This window comes from Malaya genurostris, chromosome 3, assembly GCF_030247185.1.
Source record: "Malaya genurostris strain Urasoe2022 chromosome 3, Malgen_1.1, whole genome shotgun sequence".
Classification (NCBI taxonomy): domain Eukaryota; kingdom Metazoa; phylum Arthropoda; class Insecta; order Diptera; family Culicidae; genus Malaya; species Malaya genurostris.
In genome coordinates, this window is record NC_080572.1 from 133,372,742 (window position 1) to 133,390,642 (window position 17,901).

A 17,901-nucleotide genomic window follows, 5' to 3' on the forward strand; every position below is an offset into this window, starting at 1 on the left:
GCGTACTTTACAACGTTTGGGTTGAACATAGACGCATGATTCGGTCGCATATCAATCAATTGCGCAGCCGAAGTAATGTTGATGACGAGACACCACCTGTTCCAAAGCTACCAAGGTTATCCACACAGCAGTTACCGTTGGACATTTTGTTTCAAGCCTGGAATCTACCAAAGCCAAACCAGCAACCAACTACAAGAAGTCACGTCCCAATATTACCTACTCCAGTCGTAGTATCTTTTGATCAGTCTACGCCATTACAAGTTACACCAGCACAGCTAGATCAAACAGTTCCATCACCACCATCTGCATCGCGTATGAATCCTGATGATCAGCCAGTCACAACAGTTGAAGCAGCACAGTCACCTCGGCGCTCTCCCTGTCTGCAAAGACCACCGGTCAGGTTCGACCCTTACCAGCTGTATTAAGCGAGGAGATGTTGGGAACAAATGGACATCCCTAGTGATCAATCGATCGCTACCAACGCCGTCAAGCTGTTGCCAGTTGATGTACATCTGGCAGTCAGTTAGTTAGTTCGCGCCATCGCGCTCTATACACGCATTTTAATTTGTTCTATGTTAAGTCAATAAAGTTTTATTTCATTATGTACGTTCGCGTTAATTCATATAACCGTATTATCACGGCCACCCCGTCAGACCGAACGTAAAAATATCAACCCAGAATACTTCGAAATTTCAAATTATTTGCGTTTGAGTGGCTCTGAACAGTTTTGTCCAATGTACTCGAACCATCCCATTTGCCTCCTGTTATTGAATTACATCGATGAAACCGAGATTTGGGAACTCATCGACATGTTTTACCTATTCGGACGATTGCTCTTGCTCATAAACTGTCAAACTGAACGATTCTCTTGCTCATAAACTTTCAAACTGATTTTGATTGTATTTTGCTTGGGTCATTTGGCACCTCTCAGAGCAGGAAAAATCTGCTTTAAGGTGCGAAGTGTACCTGTTTTAGGGAAAAATGTTGAGATCGAATCAAAAACATTTGTCAGATGAATAATTTTTACGGAACATGAAGGATAATACTTCTCACTGTGTGAGAAAAATACCATTCTACTTCACTGTTCGCGAGCAATCATGAGGGTCGTTCGATTATTCTGACTTTAGAGTATTCGAAATAATTTCCATCCAAAGATAATTTTTGAGCTGGGAGAAGATCACCAGGACAGCTACAGGTACAGAAATAAGAGTGCATACATTCAAGTGCAGAAAGTATACAACCAAGTACAGAAATAAGAGAAACAAGTACAGGAAGTCCTGGCACAATTACAGAGAGTGCAGAAAAAAGTACAGAATGTACAGATGAAACAGATATAAGTACAGAAGTTACAGGACCATTAAAAGAAAATACTGGAGCAGGTACAGAAAGTACAGGGAAAAATTCTGAAACAAGCACAGAAAATACAGAAACAAACACATAAGTTGCAGAAACAAGCACACAAAGTACAAAATGAAGTGCAAAAAATAAAAGTTTAAAGTTCAAAAGTTAATCGCAAATGTTGACGAGGCAACAATTTTGATGGCAAATTAGAAGAAGAAAAAGTTTTCATTCCACGCATTCCAATGATACCCACTGATATGTCATTTCAATTTGAACGCCATTTTCCGTTTAACTTTTCTGTTAACGTCAATAATCGTTAGGAGTTTGTAGCGTGAGCAATCGTTATGAATCTGTAGCGTGAATTTAGAGATCTTTTCAGATGGAAAATTGGACGCTGCCTGTTCGTGCTTCGGCAAACCATCGGTTTAATATATTTTGTCCTGTTGTCCGCGATATAAAAAGGGACCGTTATCATGAAGAATTACTACCGATTTGAAGCTCATGTTGAAAATATCATCTTTAACACTCCGAATACCAAGGGGGTAAAAAAGTGGGAACGCTAATTTTAACTGACTATATCTTAGCCATTTTTGGACCGATTCCAAAAGTTTTTTTTTACCATTAGAAAGATAAATTCATTCGGAATAAAATCCATTTAAAACGATGGAAAACCGAATATTCTATTCAAAGCTATTAGAAAAAGTTCCAACTAAAGTCCGTTGAAAAAAGTGGGAACGCTTAGTTTGGTTGGCCATATCTCAGCTGTTAGAAGTCCGATTTTCAAAATTTGTTTACCATTAGACAGATACGTCTGTCACAACATAAACTGAACAGAAAATTTTGCAATTACACTTTGTTAACGAAAGTTATGATCAAAAACGTAACCATAAGTTGAAGCATAAATTATCGAAAACTTCGTATTTTCGACATATCTTTAAATTCTTAGCGACGACATATGCATTTTTATATACCAATAGATTGCATTTGACATCAGTTATTTGTTTTATAAGAAATCAATTTCAACTTTACTGAAAATGTTTTAAAAAATTGGATATTTTCACAGAAATTTTAGAACATTAGAAGTATTCGACGAATGCTAAATACAGCTAAGCATTTTTGTACACCAATTGATAGAATTTGATACCAGCTCTGATGTGCGGGAAAAAATTCAAACATATATATTTCACATAAATTTTGAATTTGAAATAAAATTAAAACTGTTGGACACTTAGTATGAAATTCATGTTGAACATTTAGGTATTGTTGATCACCAATCGATTGAATATTGCTTCAAATTTAATTTTTAACAGGAAATTCTATCATATTTACTAAAAACCCCAAGAAATTTTGTATTTTTACAGAAATTTTTGAATCTTAGTTTTTATTTTTGAGATTTAGTGACTAAATTCACTTTCAGCAAAAATTTCAATATATATTGAAAATCTAATAAAAACTCGATATTTTTACTTACGTTATCAAATCTAAACATTACTAGGTACTTAACAAGGAATGCAAAGAAAACATCCGGTGCGGACATTGATGACGTCGGAGAAGAATCGCCCATCGATGAGAACGTGGTCGATTTGATGTTCCGTATGTTGATCAGGTGATCTCCAGGTGGCTTTGTGGATATCTTTGCGGGGGAAGAAGGTGCTTCGAACTACCATTCCTCGGGAGGCTGCAAAGTTCACGCATCGTTCGCCGTTGTCGTTTGTTGCCGCGTGCAGGCTCTCCAGCACGATCACAGGCCTGTACATTGCCTCCCGGCCTACCTGAGCATTCATGTCGTCGATGACAAGTTTTACATCCCGCCGTGGACAGCTGTCGTAGGCTCGTTCCAGCTGCGCGTAAAATGCTTCCTTCTCGTCATCGAGTCTCGTCTCATGTGGGCAGTGCACATTGATGATGCTGTAATTGAAGAAACGACCCTTGATCTTCAATACGCACATCCTATCACTTATTGGCTGCCACCCAATCACGCACTGGCGCATCTTGCCCAAAACTACAAATCCCATTTCTAGAACGCTAGTTGTCCCACAGCTCTGGTAGAAAATAGCCGCTCGATGCCTACTTTTCCACACCTCCTGTCCCGTCTAACAAAGTTCCTGCTGTGCTACGACATCAAAGCCGCGGATTTGAAGTTCATCATGCAGCATTCGGTCGTATCCTGGGAAGCCAAGCGATTTGCAGTTTCATGTGCCGGAAGCTTGACAGTCCTTATTTCGTCGCGTAGGTCTTTGCCGATTATTCCGAGTCGTATTTATATCCTGATTATTCGTAACAAGTGTTTTCCAGGCGGCTTGTTAGGCCTGCACCAATTATTTCACTCTACAGATTTTACCAGTTTCGGAGAATTGAATTCAATGAAATTTTCTACAAATTTTAGCTAATACCAAATTAAATCTACATAAAAGATCATAGATGTTTGTTTTTACATTTTCCAATATATTAAATTCGAAAACTTTCACGAGAATGTAGTTTTTTAAGATTTTGATGTAAATATAAGATTTCACTCCTAAAATTTACACATTGCTAAGTTCATTGAGTTGGTAAGCAAAATTTCTTAGACGTGAACTTCAAATCCACGTAAGTGCCTACAACTTCTTCAATTTTAAATAACTTCTGTGAAAATATGGATTTGTTGAGATTTTTGGTAAATATAAAATATAAAATTTTTGAAATTTTCGCTGAAAGTAAATTTAGTAGGTTGGTTCACGAACATTCTTGAATGCGTGCTTAGCTAAGTCACAAAAAAAACTCTAATATTCAAAAATTTCTGTAAAAATACAAAATTTCTTGAGATTTTTAGTAAATATAATAAAATCTCCTGCTAAAAATTTTAATTGGAGCAATATTCAATCGATTGGTGATCAACAATGCCTAAATATTCGATATGAATTTCATGCTAAGTGTCAAACAGGTTTAAATTTATTTTAATTTTAAAATTTCCGTAAAATATCTATTCTTGGATTTTCTTTAGTTGATTTAAAACTATTTTTTCCCGTTCATTATAGCTGGTATCAAATTCAATCGATTGGTGTACAAAAATGCTTAGCTGTATTTAGCATTCTTCGAATACTTCTAATGTTCTAAAATTTCTGTGAAAATATCAAATTTTTTGAGACATTTTCAGTAAAATTGAAATTGATTTCTTCTAAAATATACAGCTGATGATCTATTGGTATATAAAAATGCATATGTCGTTGCATTGATTTTAACGATATGTCGAAAATACGAAGTTTTCGATAATTTATGACTTTTGACTGCGTTTATAATCATAACTTTCATTTACAAATTGTGATTGAAAAATTTTTCGTTCCATTTATGTTGTGATAGACTATTGCATTTATGTTGTGATGTCTAATGATTAACGAATTTTCAAAATCTGACGTCTAACAGCTGAGATATGGCCAGCCAAAGTAAGCGTTCTCACTTACTTTCAACAGACTTTAGTTGGAACTTTCTATTATAACTTTTTATAAAATATTTGGTTTTCAACCGTTTCAATTGTTTTTTTTTGCGAATGAATTTATCTTCCTAATGGTATACAATTTTTTGGAATCGGTCCAAAAATGGCAGTGATATAGTCAGTTAAAATTAGCGTTCTCACTTATTTTACCCCCTTGGTATTCAGAGTGTTAATGAAATGGTTGAAGCTCTTCCGTGCTCCACGATTGATTTTGCGAGGTTTCAATTCGCACGGAATTGTATGAGGCTCCGTTTATAGTGATAACAGATCATCTATAGTATATAATATTTGCGACAATTTAAACATGACAGTATTAAATATGGGTAGTATGACACGGATCCCTAGACCCCCTGCACGTCCAAGTGCGGTAGATTTATCTCTTTGCTCGACTTCAATTCGACTAGATTGCGCTAGGAAAACATTTCCTGATTTTGTATATTTGTCTTTGTTAGGAATGTTCGGAAGTCTACTTCAAATAATGGTTCTTTTGATAGCCTCTTTTCAATGATGGAATTTTCTATAGCACTCTTGTCTTGTAACAATAACGCTGGGGAAACCAGTTTCCAATCACATCTCATATAGACCCATTGCAATGATGTCCTGCATCAGACAATTGTTCGATAAATTCTTCGCCGTTTCGACACTTGGGTCGAGACGAACGGCTTCTTATCAGACACTCTGGTTTTCGTAAACAATAAAGAGACAAATGATTGCCTTGCATTACTTTCATCTGACATCAAAATTTCCTTCGTTCCAAAACACACAGAGAAAAATATTGTAAAAATAACTAAATTTTGGTTTCACGCAACGATTTGTTTTGTTGAAAAAGTGACAAAAGAAAATCTGATTTGAAATTGCAAATATTGTTGCTTGAAACTACAAAATAGGATATTGATTTTGCTCATTGCATTGGTTTGTTTCAAGAAATATTTTGTTAAAAATAACAAATATTTTACTTGCGCGTTCCTGTCGATTTCTTGACAAACAATTTCATGGTAAATTCAACTTACAAAATAAGTTTAAATTGAACTAGCTTTAGATAAAGATAATATTATCAGTTCTTTGAATTTATAAATTTGGCAGTTGAAATGAACGATAAGATTCAAACCTAAAATAATTAGTGTTTCAACATACGCTTTCGTTTGTTGAAATCATACATTTTTGTTTGTCATTATTCTTAAAAAGAGATTTCTTTCAAACTAATTTTCAAGGTAATTTTTTAAACTAATTTTATTTCGATTATTATCCATTTTAAAATTTTAATTGCTTTCAATAGCTGTTAAGCCCTTTTGTCGTGGGACGATCAAATTTTTTACATGTCACAATTGATGATTCGGTGCTCCATTAATCTGGTCAATATAGAATTCCTGCATCAAATATTTTCTGTAAAAAACGTGTTATGTAATGTAATGCAGGTTTAATAATATTCTGAATTATCCATACATACACTTGAACTGTTAAGAGACCCCAAGGAAACGAAAGAAACACATAAATTTTTCTTCTAAAACAAGTGCAAACTCCACGGGAGAAAAATTCTTTGATTTTTTCTTATAAACCAGAAAACTGATACGGTTAGGCAAACAATAAACTTAGTTGTCATTACACAAATAAGTCTATAGATAAAATGACCCAATTTTTTACTTGATATAAATGTAAAACACGATTGAATCAACAAATACGTTGCCAATAACTTCAACTCAACTTTTGTTGACTTGTAATAAATGGCTGATTTATTTCAACGATAAAATCTGCCGAAACAAACCAGTTTTTCGTTAGCCAGGATGAGAATTTATCTTCAAATCAAATAGATATAACTGTTGATGTAGAAGGGAGGAATTGGTTCAAAACAATATTATTCTAGCTTGAAATCAACAGAAACCAAATTTTAAAATCTACTGACTGTTTTGTTATTTTAAACAAGCTCAATTTCTCTGCGTGAGCAACTAATGGCATCTGTATTTCTAGACATTAAAGGAGCATTTGATTCAGTTTCCATTGATGTTCTTTCAAACAAGCTCCACCAACATGGACTGCCAGCGGTTATAAATAATTATTTGCACAACCTTTCGTCAGAGAAGCTCATGTATTTTTCTCATGACGATTTGGTAACATTCAGAACTAGTTACATGGGTCTCCAGCAAGGCTCATGCCTCAGTCTGCTCCTCTATATTTATCAGTTATGATACAAACCGTAAAGGGAATATATAAAATACCAGCAGTAAATGTAGCTATTTTATTTGTACGTAGAGACGAAGAAGAACAGAATAATAAAACCAGCACAGTTATTATGAATTATCACCAAGAAATACTGCCTGAAACCAACAAAAGAAAATTTGAAAAGATAAGACTATTTGATCCCACGCCATCGAACCAATACAGGAACCAGGAAAGATCTTGATAGATGACTCAGACCCGTCGATAATGGAAAAGGCTGTAATTAATTTTGCATCGTGGGGAAAACGTTAAAAAATTGATATAGATGCTGTCAAGGGTATGAGAGACAAAGCTATGAAACAAAAAAACGGCCATCTTTAGAAAAAGAACCTGGTTAGACCACCTTTCTGGTGCGCAACCGTGTTAATGTTTTTAAATTTTCTGGCATCAGCTTTCGGGGAAACAATGCAAGGATTGATAGCTTACGACTGTGCAAACCCGGAAGTCAATATGACAAGCTACTCATTAATGGACGTTTTATCATGTCTTCCGTCAATCATAAACTTAACTATCATTGAAGTACCGATTCAAGTACTTCAACGCAGTACCAACGGATTTGTTATGGTTTATCAGGTGATCATAAAACGATCCATAAGACACTGTGGGATTCATTCTCACACATCAGATTACGAAAGAGGCTATTCGTGCATCGTGAAGGAATTTACAGCAGAAGAATGTTGGAACACTCACCTGATAGGGGTGGTAACATTAACCCATAACAGTAAAATTCGAGAAATGAAGAGAAACAGCACAACCAGAGGGGAAACATTGATAGAGGGCCATGTTTCCGGAAGTAATTGCAATGGAAGGGTTTAGAGAACTCCTGAGTATACATAAACCAGCGCATTAGTTCACTATGAATACGAGATTTCATCATACAACTATCTCGCTGCAGTTGACAATGAAAATGATCAAAAAATATTACGACATGGAGTAATCTGTCCGTATTCACACGGAAAATGTTTAGATTTAGAGGATGGACACAACTTGGGATATTAGCCTCAATCAACGATGTGAAAATTCAGAGTTCGAAGTATTATACGAAGGATTTGTAGACAAGACCATGCACTTGGATGGCAGCCAAACCTAAAAAATTCAGCAGGCAGTATACACATCTATATCGGATACACATCTATTATCAATAAGAACCAAAGGCACATCGAAAATCTGCGGTTACAATGGATACATAACCGACCATTCAAGAATATTTATTTTGGAAGCGTCAGAATTTAAATCACCATTTCATCGAAAACCTGATAGTGCTAAGAACCACGACATGTTCACGTATTTCAACTGAAAGATAACCATGGTTGAGAAATATATCGACCAAAGACTGGACGAAGTTTATAATGCAGTAATGACAGAGATGTGTAAAATAGATAAAGCACTACTTGAGACAAAGTTGACACTTGCACGTTTAAATCCAACGAAATTCTTTACAAGTATAATGAAGAGATCAGGATTTTCTGCTAGTAGTAACTGGAGAAGTTCTACACGTTTTGGAATGTAAGGCTGTATACGTAAAGTCATTTGCAACAGAGTGGTGTTATCAAGAATTACCTGTAAAATATGGCAATGAAACAATGTTTTTTACTCCTGTAACAAGAACATTGAAGCTGAGAGGAACTGAAATCGAATGCACTCCGCTTATGCCGGCTAAATTCCAATTTGAAGGCCGGTGATACACAATAGAAGACGTTATTACCCAGCTGAGAGCTTGTACCCTCAAAAGAAATCAAGGTCCGTGAACACAAGTTTTGTTTAGTTTTCTTTAATAAAGAGACTTTCAGCCGGTATCTGGTTCGTCTCTGCTTAGAAGCTATGTGGTATATACAATTAAGTGTGTATAGTACATGTAGTATGTCACTGCTTAAATCAAATCTGTTCGAATAAATGTGTATTCTTGAGGAAGTTTATAAGTGCGGCTAAGGAAGTAGGATCGTTACTCAGAGCTTCTCGGATGTTTTCTGAAATGTTCCATTGCGTTCGGGCGCCTTGATATTGTGGACAGTGACATATAAAGTGTTCTACTGAGTTATGCTGATTACACACGATGCATGATTTCCGGAAGGGGCCCTCGGTTCCCATGTTGTGTGATGCTCTACAGTGTCCTGTTCGTAAGCGGGATAAGATTTTTTGTTGCTTTTTGTCTCCGACGTCTTCCCAACGCTCGACATCGTTTTTGATTTTCCGTATGAAAAGGGTTCTGTTTTTCCACCAGTCTGCGGCCCATGTTGATCTGAGCTCAGATGATATCCAACGTTTTAGGTCTTTACCTGAGACTTCGTTAGTATAAAAGGGGGCCTTTCTTCCTGAGGCAGCTAGACGGTCGGCCTCTTCATTTCCGCGGATTTTGCAGTGTCCTGGGACCCATATGAATACTGTGTTGGCTGGAGTCAGAGACTGGATATCCTGGATCCATGGATGATTGCAAGTGTCTGAAGAGAGAGCACTGACAACGCTTGCCGAGTCTGTGAAAATAGTGATCGGTTTTGAATCTGGCGCGGGCGTGGTTGCAGCGATAAGGGCCGCGGCTGCTTCTGAGGAGAAAACGGAACATTGATCTGGAAGACGGAAAGATGAACCGCTAACAAGGTCTGTGACACCGATTCCAACTCGAACATTAGCTTTTGAGCCGTCCGTGAAACGAACGTGGTAATTCTTGTAGCGAGTTTATTGTAGTTCCGTGACTGCTTTATTGACCGCAGAGGGGTTAGCGCCTGCTTTAAAATTGTTCTTAATGGTGAGGTCGATCTTTATGCGGGGTGCGTTCCAGTTTCTGGCTCCATTCCAGTGGAATTCAGCCACCGGGGGAAGCTCTTGATTGGTCTCTTGATAGAAGTCGATTCGCCTCGTCGAGGAGAAAGACTCTGTCGCAGTTTGAGATAGTTCTTTCTAGGAAGCACACGGCTCTTTTGCTGATGGTTTCTGTTACTCGGAGAGAGAAGGGAAGTCTGCCACTTTCGATGCAGGCTGCCGTGCAAGGAGTGGAAGGTAGTAGTTCCGATGTTATGTTGATTGCTGTGTTGTACACCGGTGATAGAATTGATATGAGAGAGTCCGTCGATATACCCGTCAGCTCGATACCGTACATCAGTTTACTATCTACGATTGCATCTGCGATGCGGAGTCTGACATCGTGATTGTTCGATTGGTGTCGGTTGCATAGTGCTCGTAGCAGATTCAACCTTGTCTTACACGCCTGTTTTACCTCTTTAAAGTGGTTGAAGATTTGTTCGGGATTGCAATTTTGTTGGCTATAACAGGAGTTCGGCTTGGACGATGTCGTAAGGAGCATATGTGTGTTACGGTGCTTTTAATGTGGAACACATTTTTGTTTTCTATATAGCGGTGTAAACTAGAAACTCAATAAAAATACACGTAGAAATGTGGTCAGGTTTTGAACAATTACAGCTCAGTCAATTTTGTATCAATTATTAATATTATGTCACCATTTGATGGGAAATATTTCTACGTATTGATTTGAATGTTCATAGCCATGTATTTTTATTTTTATATCGTTGAAATGTCGATTAAAAGCTAGCAGTGTCCTATTTTGGCTGCAAAAAATCTCCGGCATACCTGATTTCCCTGCCATAGTCGACGGTTTTTAAGGAGTAAGCGATATATCAAAGGGAAAGCAGCGCTCTGATTGGTCAATCGAAGCAAAAGCAAAGCTGTTGGAAGCACGCGAATCTACAAATAGAAGCGAAATTATAGCTAACGTTTCAGTCTTATGCGTAGCTTGCTAGAGGTAGGTTGTTGCTACACAGCACGACAAAAAGTGCCATAAACGATTTGAAGCTTTTATTGGTATGCTCTGATCTTGTGTCATGCAAGATTGAATGAAATCCCATGTTATGTCGTTTCGCCTGAGAAATTGACAACTACCACAGGGTAAATTTTGAGTGCATAAGACTAATTTCTAATTTATATAAGATGAACTCGATTGATAATGAGAAATATTTTATCGCTTCAACCGAAATCGCAAAATGGTAGTAATGGTAGAGAAACGCTATAAAAATAACTTTGCATACAAAACTTGAACTCAAGCTTGGTGAAGAGAAGCTTAAATATCGATATCCGTATCGCAAGCATGTACAAACATTTAATTGTATACATTTGGGCTATTGATGTAATTTCGTCGGCTACGAAACAAATACAAATAACGATAAATAGAGTCTATATTCTGGGTTCGCGTGTTCGGTGTTGATTCCTAATAAGGATCAATCTAAGCAGACTCTTGTACATTTGCGGATTCAAAAGTGTGACGATTAATTGAAAATGTCAATCATTGGAAATTTTGGTTGCCTTGTTCCACATCAACGGCTCGAACAACCCCATGGGGCTGATCCTTGTAGTTTTTTCCGGAGAAAGTTGAAAACTGGTTCGAATTGTCCATTTAACAACAGCTGTTACGGCTGCTTGTATATTTCTTCTTAAAGCTATCGTTGTTTTGCCAACGGCAACTAACACTACGTCATCTGCGTATACGAATATGTAGATTTCCTTCGGAAGCTCGTTAAAAATTCCGTTCATAGCTATTAAAAATAATGTAACGGATATAATTGAGTCTTGTGGTACGCCGGTTTCTTCTGGAAAGACCTTTGATCTGTGGTTACCTATGACGACTTGGAAAGTTCGTCGGCGGAGAAAATTTCGTAGGAAATACAGTATGTGTCCTGATAGACCCCACATAGCGAGTTGTTTAATTATTCCTGGTGTCCAAGTGCGATTGTAGGCCTTAGCTAAGCGTGGCGATTTCCGTATGCAGATTAGCTGTTTTGGCGTCTTGTAGGACCTGTGCTAAAGTTACAAAGTAAGTTCCGGTGCCGTGACCTGGTCGAAAGGCGTGCTGACGATGGTCAAGGTAGTTTCCGTTTTCAAGGCAGTGGACTAGATCTATCTTACTAGAGCAGCAAGTTAGGGAGACTGGGTGGAAATCATTTGGGGTTGAAGCGGCATTATTTTTTGGAATTGGTACAACTAAACTGTGCGTCTAGTCGATTGGAAGCGTGTTGTTTGCCCATTCCTTATTTAGCGCCGGCGCCGGTTGATTTGCCCTTGCTACGGGCTAATGCGTATTCGAGTTCTGACATACGAAACGGTTTGTTGATATCGAGGCGGTATTCGGTGTCTTCTGGTATTATAAGATTTGCCAATGAATCGGTTGAGCATTCGTTCTTGCGAGTGAAAGGGCTGTCATACTTGTTTAAGGCCGACAACGAAGCAAAATAATCTCCTAGTATGATTTTTTCTTAGCGTCTCGAATTAGTTGCCGACATTCGTTTCGTGTCTTACGGTAGTGTTCGGCGGCTGCCGCTTTTGCCGGGTGTTCATCTGTGATTCGGCGAACGTTTCTGAGTGCCTTTCTTCTTGCTTTAACTGCTAGTATGATTTCGGTTGACCACCAGTGCAATGATTTGCGTCCGACTTTAGAACTGGTTTTAGGTATCGTGGTACTGGCCGATTGATGAATCAACTGCACCAGTTGAGACACATCTTGTGGGGGTTGCGAAACCATTTCTTGTTGTAATGAGAGGACAAAGCTCTCCCAGTCTGCTTTCTCGTAAACCCATCGTGGGCGACGTGTGGTCTCTGGTGGTGCGTCTGCTACACGAATCGTGATTGGATGGTGGTCACTTCCTCGTGGATCGGAGCTTGCTTGCCATAGTAGCTTGTGTGTAATGCTAGGGCTAACCATGGAGATGTACGTTGTCCACTGGTGAATGTCGTGGATCCATCATTAAGTATTATCAAGTCTAATGCCTCGGAGATATCAGACAAAATAATGCCTCTGTTGTTAGGAGTGACACTTCTCCATTTTGGATGGTGACCGTTGACGTCGCCTAGTATTAGCTTTGGATCTTGTATGGCTTCTATAGTTTGTAGAAGACGATTTTGGAGGTTTGGTATCTTTTCACACGGTAGATATATTGATGCCACCGATAGAGGAAAGGGGTATTCGATCCGAACGACGACGATAGGAAGATCTGTATTTGGTTGAACCACGGAGAAAAGAATGTCCTGAAGTACTTCTATAGCTACGGAATGGTAGATGTTTGTTCCGCATTTGTATGTCCATCTATATTTTTCGGATAGTAAACGATACAATTGTTCCACGGTAGTACGGTGTGCTTCTTGTATTGCGAGAATCATTGGAGGATTGTCCTGAATGAGTAGTTCGAGGTCACCTAAATTGTTGTGTATCCCATTTATGTTCCATTGTAGTGCTAATTTAGTTCGGTTCGGTTGTTGGTTATTGGTTTGTTCATTAGGCTGATGTAGTTTAGCGTATGATGATCGTGAACAAGAGAGATCCGGCGATGTTCTACTGGAAGAGGTGGGCGTTGCTGGGGATGACGAACTGGCATAATGAGTACTGGTCACTGCTGTTATGGCATAATGAGTACTGGTCACTGCTGTTGTGCTGGCCGGGGTGATTGCACCGGATCCGTAATTAAGAAGTAAAAAACGGTTGTATGTTTCAGCGTTGCGTGTATCCGATGGTGCGGTGAGCGGATGGGTGTCCACGGGGTTCGTCATTGCCCCACCGCAGGAAGGCTTCGGTGAGGGGCCCGCCGGCGGCAGAGGTAACGAAACTGTGTTTCCGATTTTTTTCATTCCCACGTTGTCCGAAGGGGAATAGGCAGCACTGCCCTTGTCCGTCCCTCTTCCGACGCGCCCGGGATGTAGAGGGGTGTCCGCCGGTTCCGGTGGTAGTGTAACTTCCGCACCGACGGTGCCTCTACTGTCCCGAGGAGAAGTCGGGAAAACTAGAGTCTGAGCGGGTTTACTCTTTTGTGTTCCGTGTGAAGTCACAATGTTAGGTTGGTAGAGGTTTTCTTTCGGTTTTGGGCGGAGAAATGTTTCCTGTGTGAGGTTGCTTGCATTTAAAATGTTTGATTCAGTTGACGGTTCAGTCAACTCCACGATGTATGTGGACGATGAGTTATTGATTGATTTTGTGTTCGTTGTTGTTGTTTGGGAAGTTTAAAATTGCTGGTATGACTAGTTTTTCGGAGTGTGACTGATTGCATGAGTTGAAATTAGCGCTGGTTTATTCTGACATACTTTCATCCCAGCTTGAGGCAGGGAGATTGATGCTTATGTCGTTTCCGGTAGGTTGTTTACTTTTGGGTCTGTCCGATGATCCATCGGAGTCCATCGGAGAATGGTTTCTTTTGGAGTGTTTTTCAGACGGAGTTTGAGGTTGATGTGTTGGACTGGTATCACTGTTGTACATATGGTTTGTTTGAGTTTTAGGCTGGCTTGGCTTCTTGTTTGGTTTCTTACTACCGGAGCGAACTAGAGAAGGGTTCTGAGACGTTGTTGGTGATACTTTGTCTGTTTGTTCACGTTGGTGGTCGAAGATGTTTCGGAGAATCGATATTACCTTGTTCTTGTTGTTGAGTTTAGCTTAGAGGTCTGTAACCTTGGCAACAAGATCTTCGATAGTTCCATTTTTTCTTACGAGGTTTAATCGAGAATCCTTTTGCAAACATTTTTCTAGAGTTTTGATGCGTTCATCTTTCTTCTTCATCTCTCTGGTCAGAGAATCCATTTTGGTCATGAGTTCGGAAATAAGATTTTTATCCTTATCGAGCGGTTCGATAGGTGCGGTAGGACAGTCTCTTTTAAGTAGCTCGTTTTGGAGTTTATCCACTTTAGCAGAAAGCTCCTTAATTTGTTGATCTTTACTGGCGACGGTGATGGATGCAAATGATACATGGGGGTGAGCTTGTTCGTATAGTTTCCTGGCCAATGGGTAGGAAATACCTTTGTCTACTTTTAGTCTCTGAATGTTTTGTTCTTTGCAATACTCGGGGCATTTTCGGCTAGATATGAGATGGTTATATTGATCGCATCGTTTGCAGTAGCTTTCGGCTTCACATTGGGTGTTATCTTCTATCGGGTGGTCTTTTGAGCAGTATCCGCATGTTGGTGAGCTTTGCTGACTACGTGGACGGGTGTGTCTGAAGGACCAGCACTTGAAGCATTGCAATGGGGCTGGGTAATATGGACTTGTTTTGCATCGGATTCATCCGAAATTAATATGTGAGGGGAGCACCGTACCGGCTATCGTGAGTATTATGGTTGGTGTGTTTTCCTTTTTATCGGCGACGCGTTTAGTTATACGGCGAATGTCGCGAATACCTTGTCCGGATAACCATTGCTTCAGCTCTTCATCGGGCATATCTACGACGTCTCTGCATCTCACTACGCATCGGGTCATATTAAGAGTAGGGTGTTCTGTGATTTTGATTCCAGTTTTATCGATGAGTGTGGTTAGGTCCAATAGTTTTTTTTATTTGAGCTTCACTCCGTATCTTGAGGGCATACGTTGTACCTTTATTTTCTGGAAAAGCACCGTCGATTTTCGATCCAACGCAATTTTCTACTGATTTCCTTATCAAGAATGGGTTTTTTGGTAAAACACCCGATATTGCTTCCATGCGAAGCACGTGAATCGGACCGGAAAGGCCGGTTTTGTCCATGTAGTCCAGTAGAAGGGGGCCGGAAAGCCATTATCGAAGAAATTCGAGCAATTTTCGGATTGTTCCCCAATGGGGGGAAAAGGATCAAGTGCCTTCGTCATGAGCGGCGAGGCAGAACAGGAGTCTTGATGTATATCGTAGATTTCCGCGGTAAAAGAAAGGTTAGAACACAACCTTAATATCGAGCGGGGCACGTGCTAATCGGCACTCCGAGGAGGCCTATATTTGTGCGTGGTTCGGCAAGTAACGGCAGCAACGGGAAAATCACCAGTTATTCCAAAAACTAATTATTGAAAAATTTTCCTCCGAATGTCGAGTTGTCGTTTACACACTATAGAATACGATGAGACAGAAAAACGAAATGTGATGAGCAGCAACGATATATGAACCGATCGCTTTGAGTGTTCAACACGAACTGGTGAACACAAGTTCTGAATCCTGTTTTCGTTTCCTTCGCACGAAAACAAAGAGCTTCATGTCGTCTGCATATACATTTAGATGTTTGAGTAAGAAGGAAATGTCGTTTACGTACAAGATAAAAAGAAGAGGGCCTAAATGTGAACCTTGGGGAACACCTGAAGTGACATTTATTGATTTGGAGTTTGTGTTTGAGTTTCCTAATACAATCAATAAGATTCACGTTTATTTTAGATATTACATGTATTAAAAAGTCATCATCATTTACTTCTCTAGTTTTCCGCGGCATATCAAATTCTTTAGCCGCCTTTCGAATTGTTGAACCACCACCGTGCACCAACTGGATTGCAGCAAGCATGCTTGTGTTTGATCACTTTTTACTCGAAGAAACCCTCTTGTATGTCCGTACCATCGTTCACAATCTGCTTTTAATTGTTTGTTTATATTGAATGTTTCAACACTGATCGACTTTGAGGATAGGTTTGTCCATCATCTGTTATGGCACACCTGCCCCATAGCAATATGGCGAACTTGTCCCGTTATGAACCGATTGCAAAATCATGGCACTACGTTACTCATACATCTATTATCGATATTCAATTTGTAACAAATATTCAACTAAAAGGTATACCAATGATCTGACATTAAAATGAAACCCTAGAAAATGGAGAATAATTGAAAAACTTTTATTTTGTAAGATCTCGTTCTTATATTATCTGTGTGCTAATTACAAGATCTGGTTTGTTTGGATTTCACGATCAAATAATTAAATTAGAAAAGTAGAAGCAATATGAAATTATATCGTGGATATTCAATGAACAAACCCAAATGTGTATATTTATAATAAATGCTCATTCTATGTGAAAATGGTGGGGGTGGCACACTTGCCCTCTGGCAGTCTTGCCCCACCTTCTCATAAGTATAAAAACATTCAAACTGCCATACAAAATAATGCAAAATCGGTACGAATCGGTACGTGCTGGTAAGGAAGAAGAAGAAAACGCACCCACCTAGCACACATCTATATTAACTTGGCATAGCTGTTCACACATCGAAAATGTCATGTTAGTTTTTACCAAAGAATGTTTTTTATTTCATTCAAGTTTGAAAAAAATCTTGACAGAATCTTCTAGTGATGTTTTTGAAAACATAAGTAATATGAGAAAGGAATCATTACACCACTAGGGGTATTAAAAAAGGTTTTTTATCATTAATAATCGCCAGTGTTGTTAGTTTTCAAATTAATTTCAATGAATCTTAAAAGACTGTTGTTTGATTTCTAGGATTCATTGAAATTAATATGAAAACTAACAACACTGGAGATTATTAATGCAAAACAATACATGTGGATTGATAAAAAGATATCATCTCACTCTTAGTTAGATTGAGAACGTTTTTCAGTGTATAGATGAATCAATAATATAGTATCTGTTTTATCTTATTCGCAGGATAAAAAACGTATTGCAAAAAAAAAAGAAGAAACTCGTAAAGCAGCACTACTTGAGAAAGGTGTAGATGTACGAGCTCACGCAAACCTTTTGGATGAAGGCGATGATGACATCTTGTTTTAAACAAATTTAACATGCATTAATCTGTTATTATATATTTAAAAACTTTTGTTTGTCGAAATAACAGTAAACGGTTATTAAAACCAACAATATACTGCTTCGTTTAATAAAGATAATGAATGAACTTATTGTGTTTTACTGCTTTCTATTATTCAATTACAAATGTGCATTTGCTTATGGTGAAGATCATAGCTGTAGAGTTGTATAAGAAATATAGCTATTAACATTAACAATTGTTACAATAATATAACGATACTCGGAATATTCTCGTTTTTTCTTATTTGAGAACAAAAAGACTATTTTGATAATACTCAGATTTGCGATATAATTACTCCTAGAGCAACGGTTGCAGTAGGCGTGCGCGTCGGACGTGAAAAATTTTCGCTCCTCTCAA

The 17,901-nt window shown here is 38.5% G+C and overlaps 1 protein-coding gene across 1 annotated transcript in view; it reads left to right on the forward strand.

Moving 5' to 3' along the window:
• The window catches only part of LOC131434524 (V-type proton ATPase subunit D 1), a 72,425-nt gene extending 54,794 nt beyond the window's left edge, over positions 1–17,631 (forward strand). Inside the window, exon 5 of the mRNA XM_058601277.1 lies at positions 17,388–17,631. Coding sequence (XP_058457260.1) covers positions 17,388–17,510 — 123 coding nt within the window. The 3' untranslated portion in view covers positions 17,511–17,631. The remainder of the gene's footprint in view (positions 1–17,387) is intronic.
• The last annotated feature ends 270 nt before the right edge of the window (positions 17,632–17,901 follow it).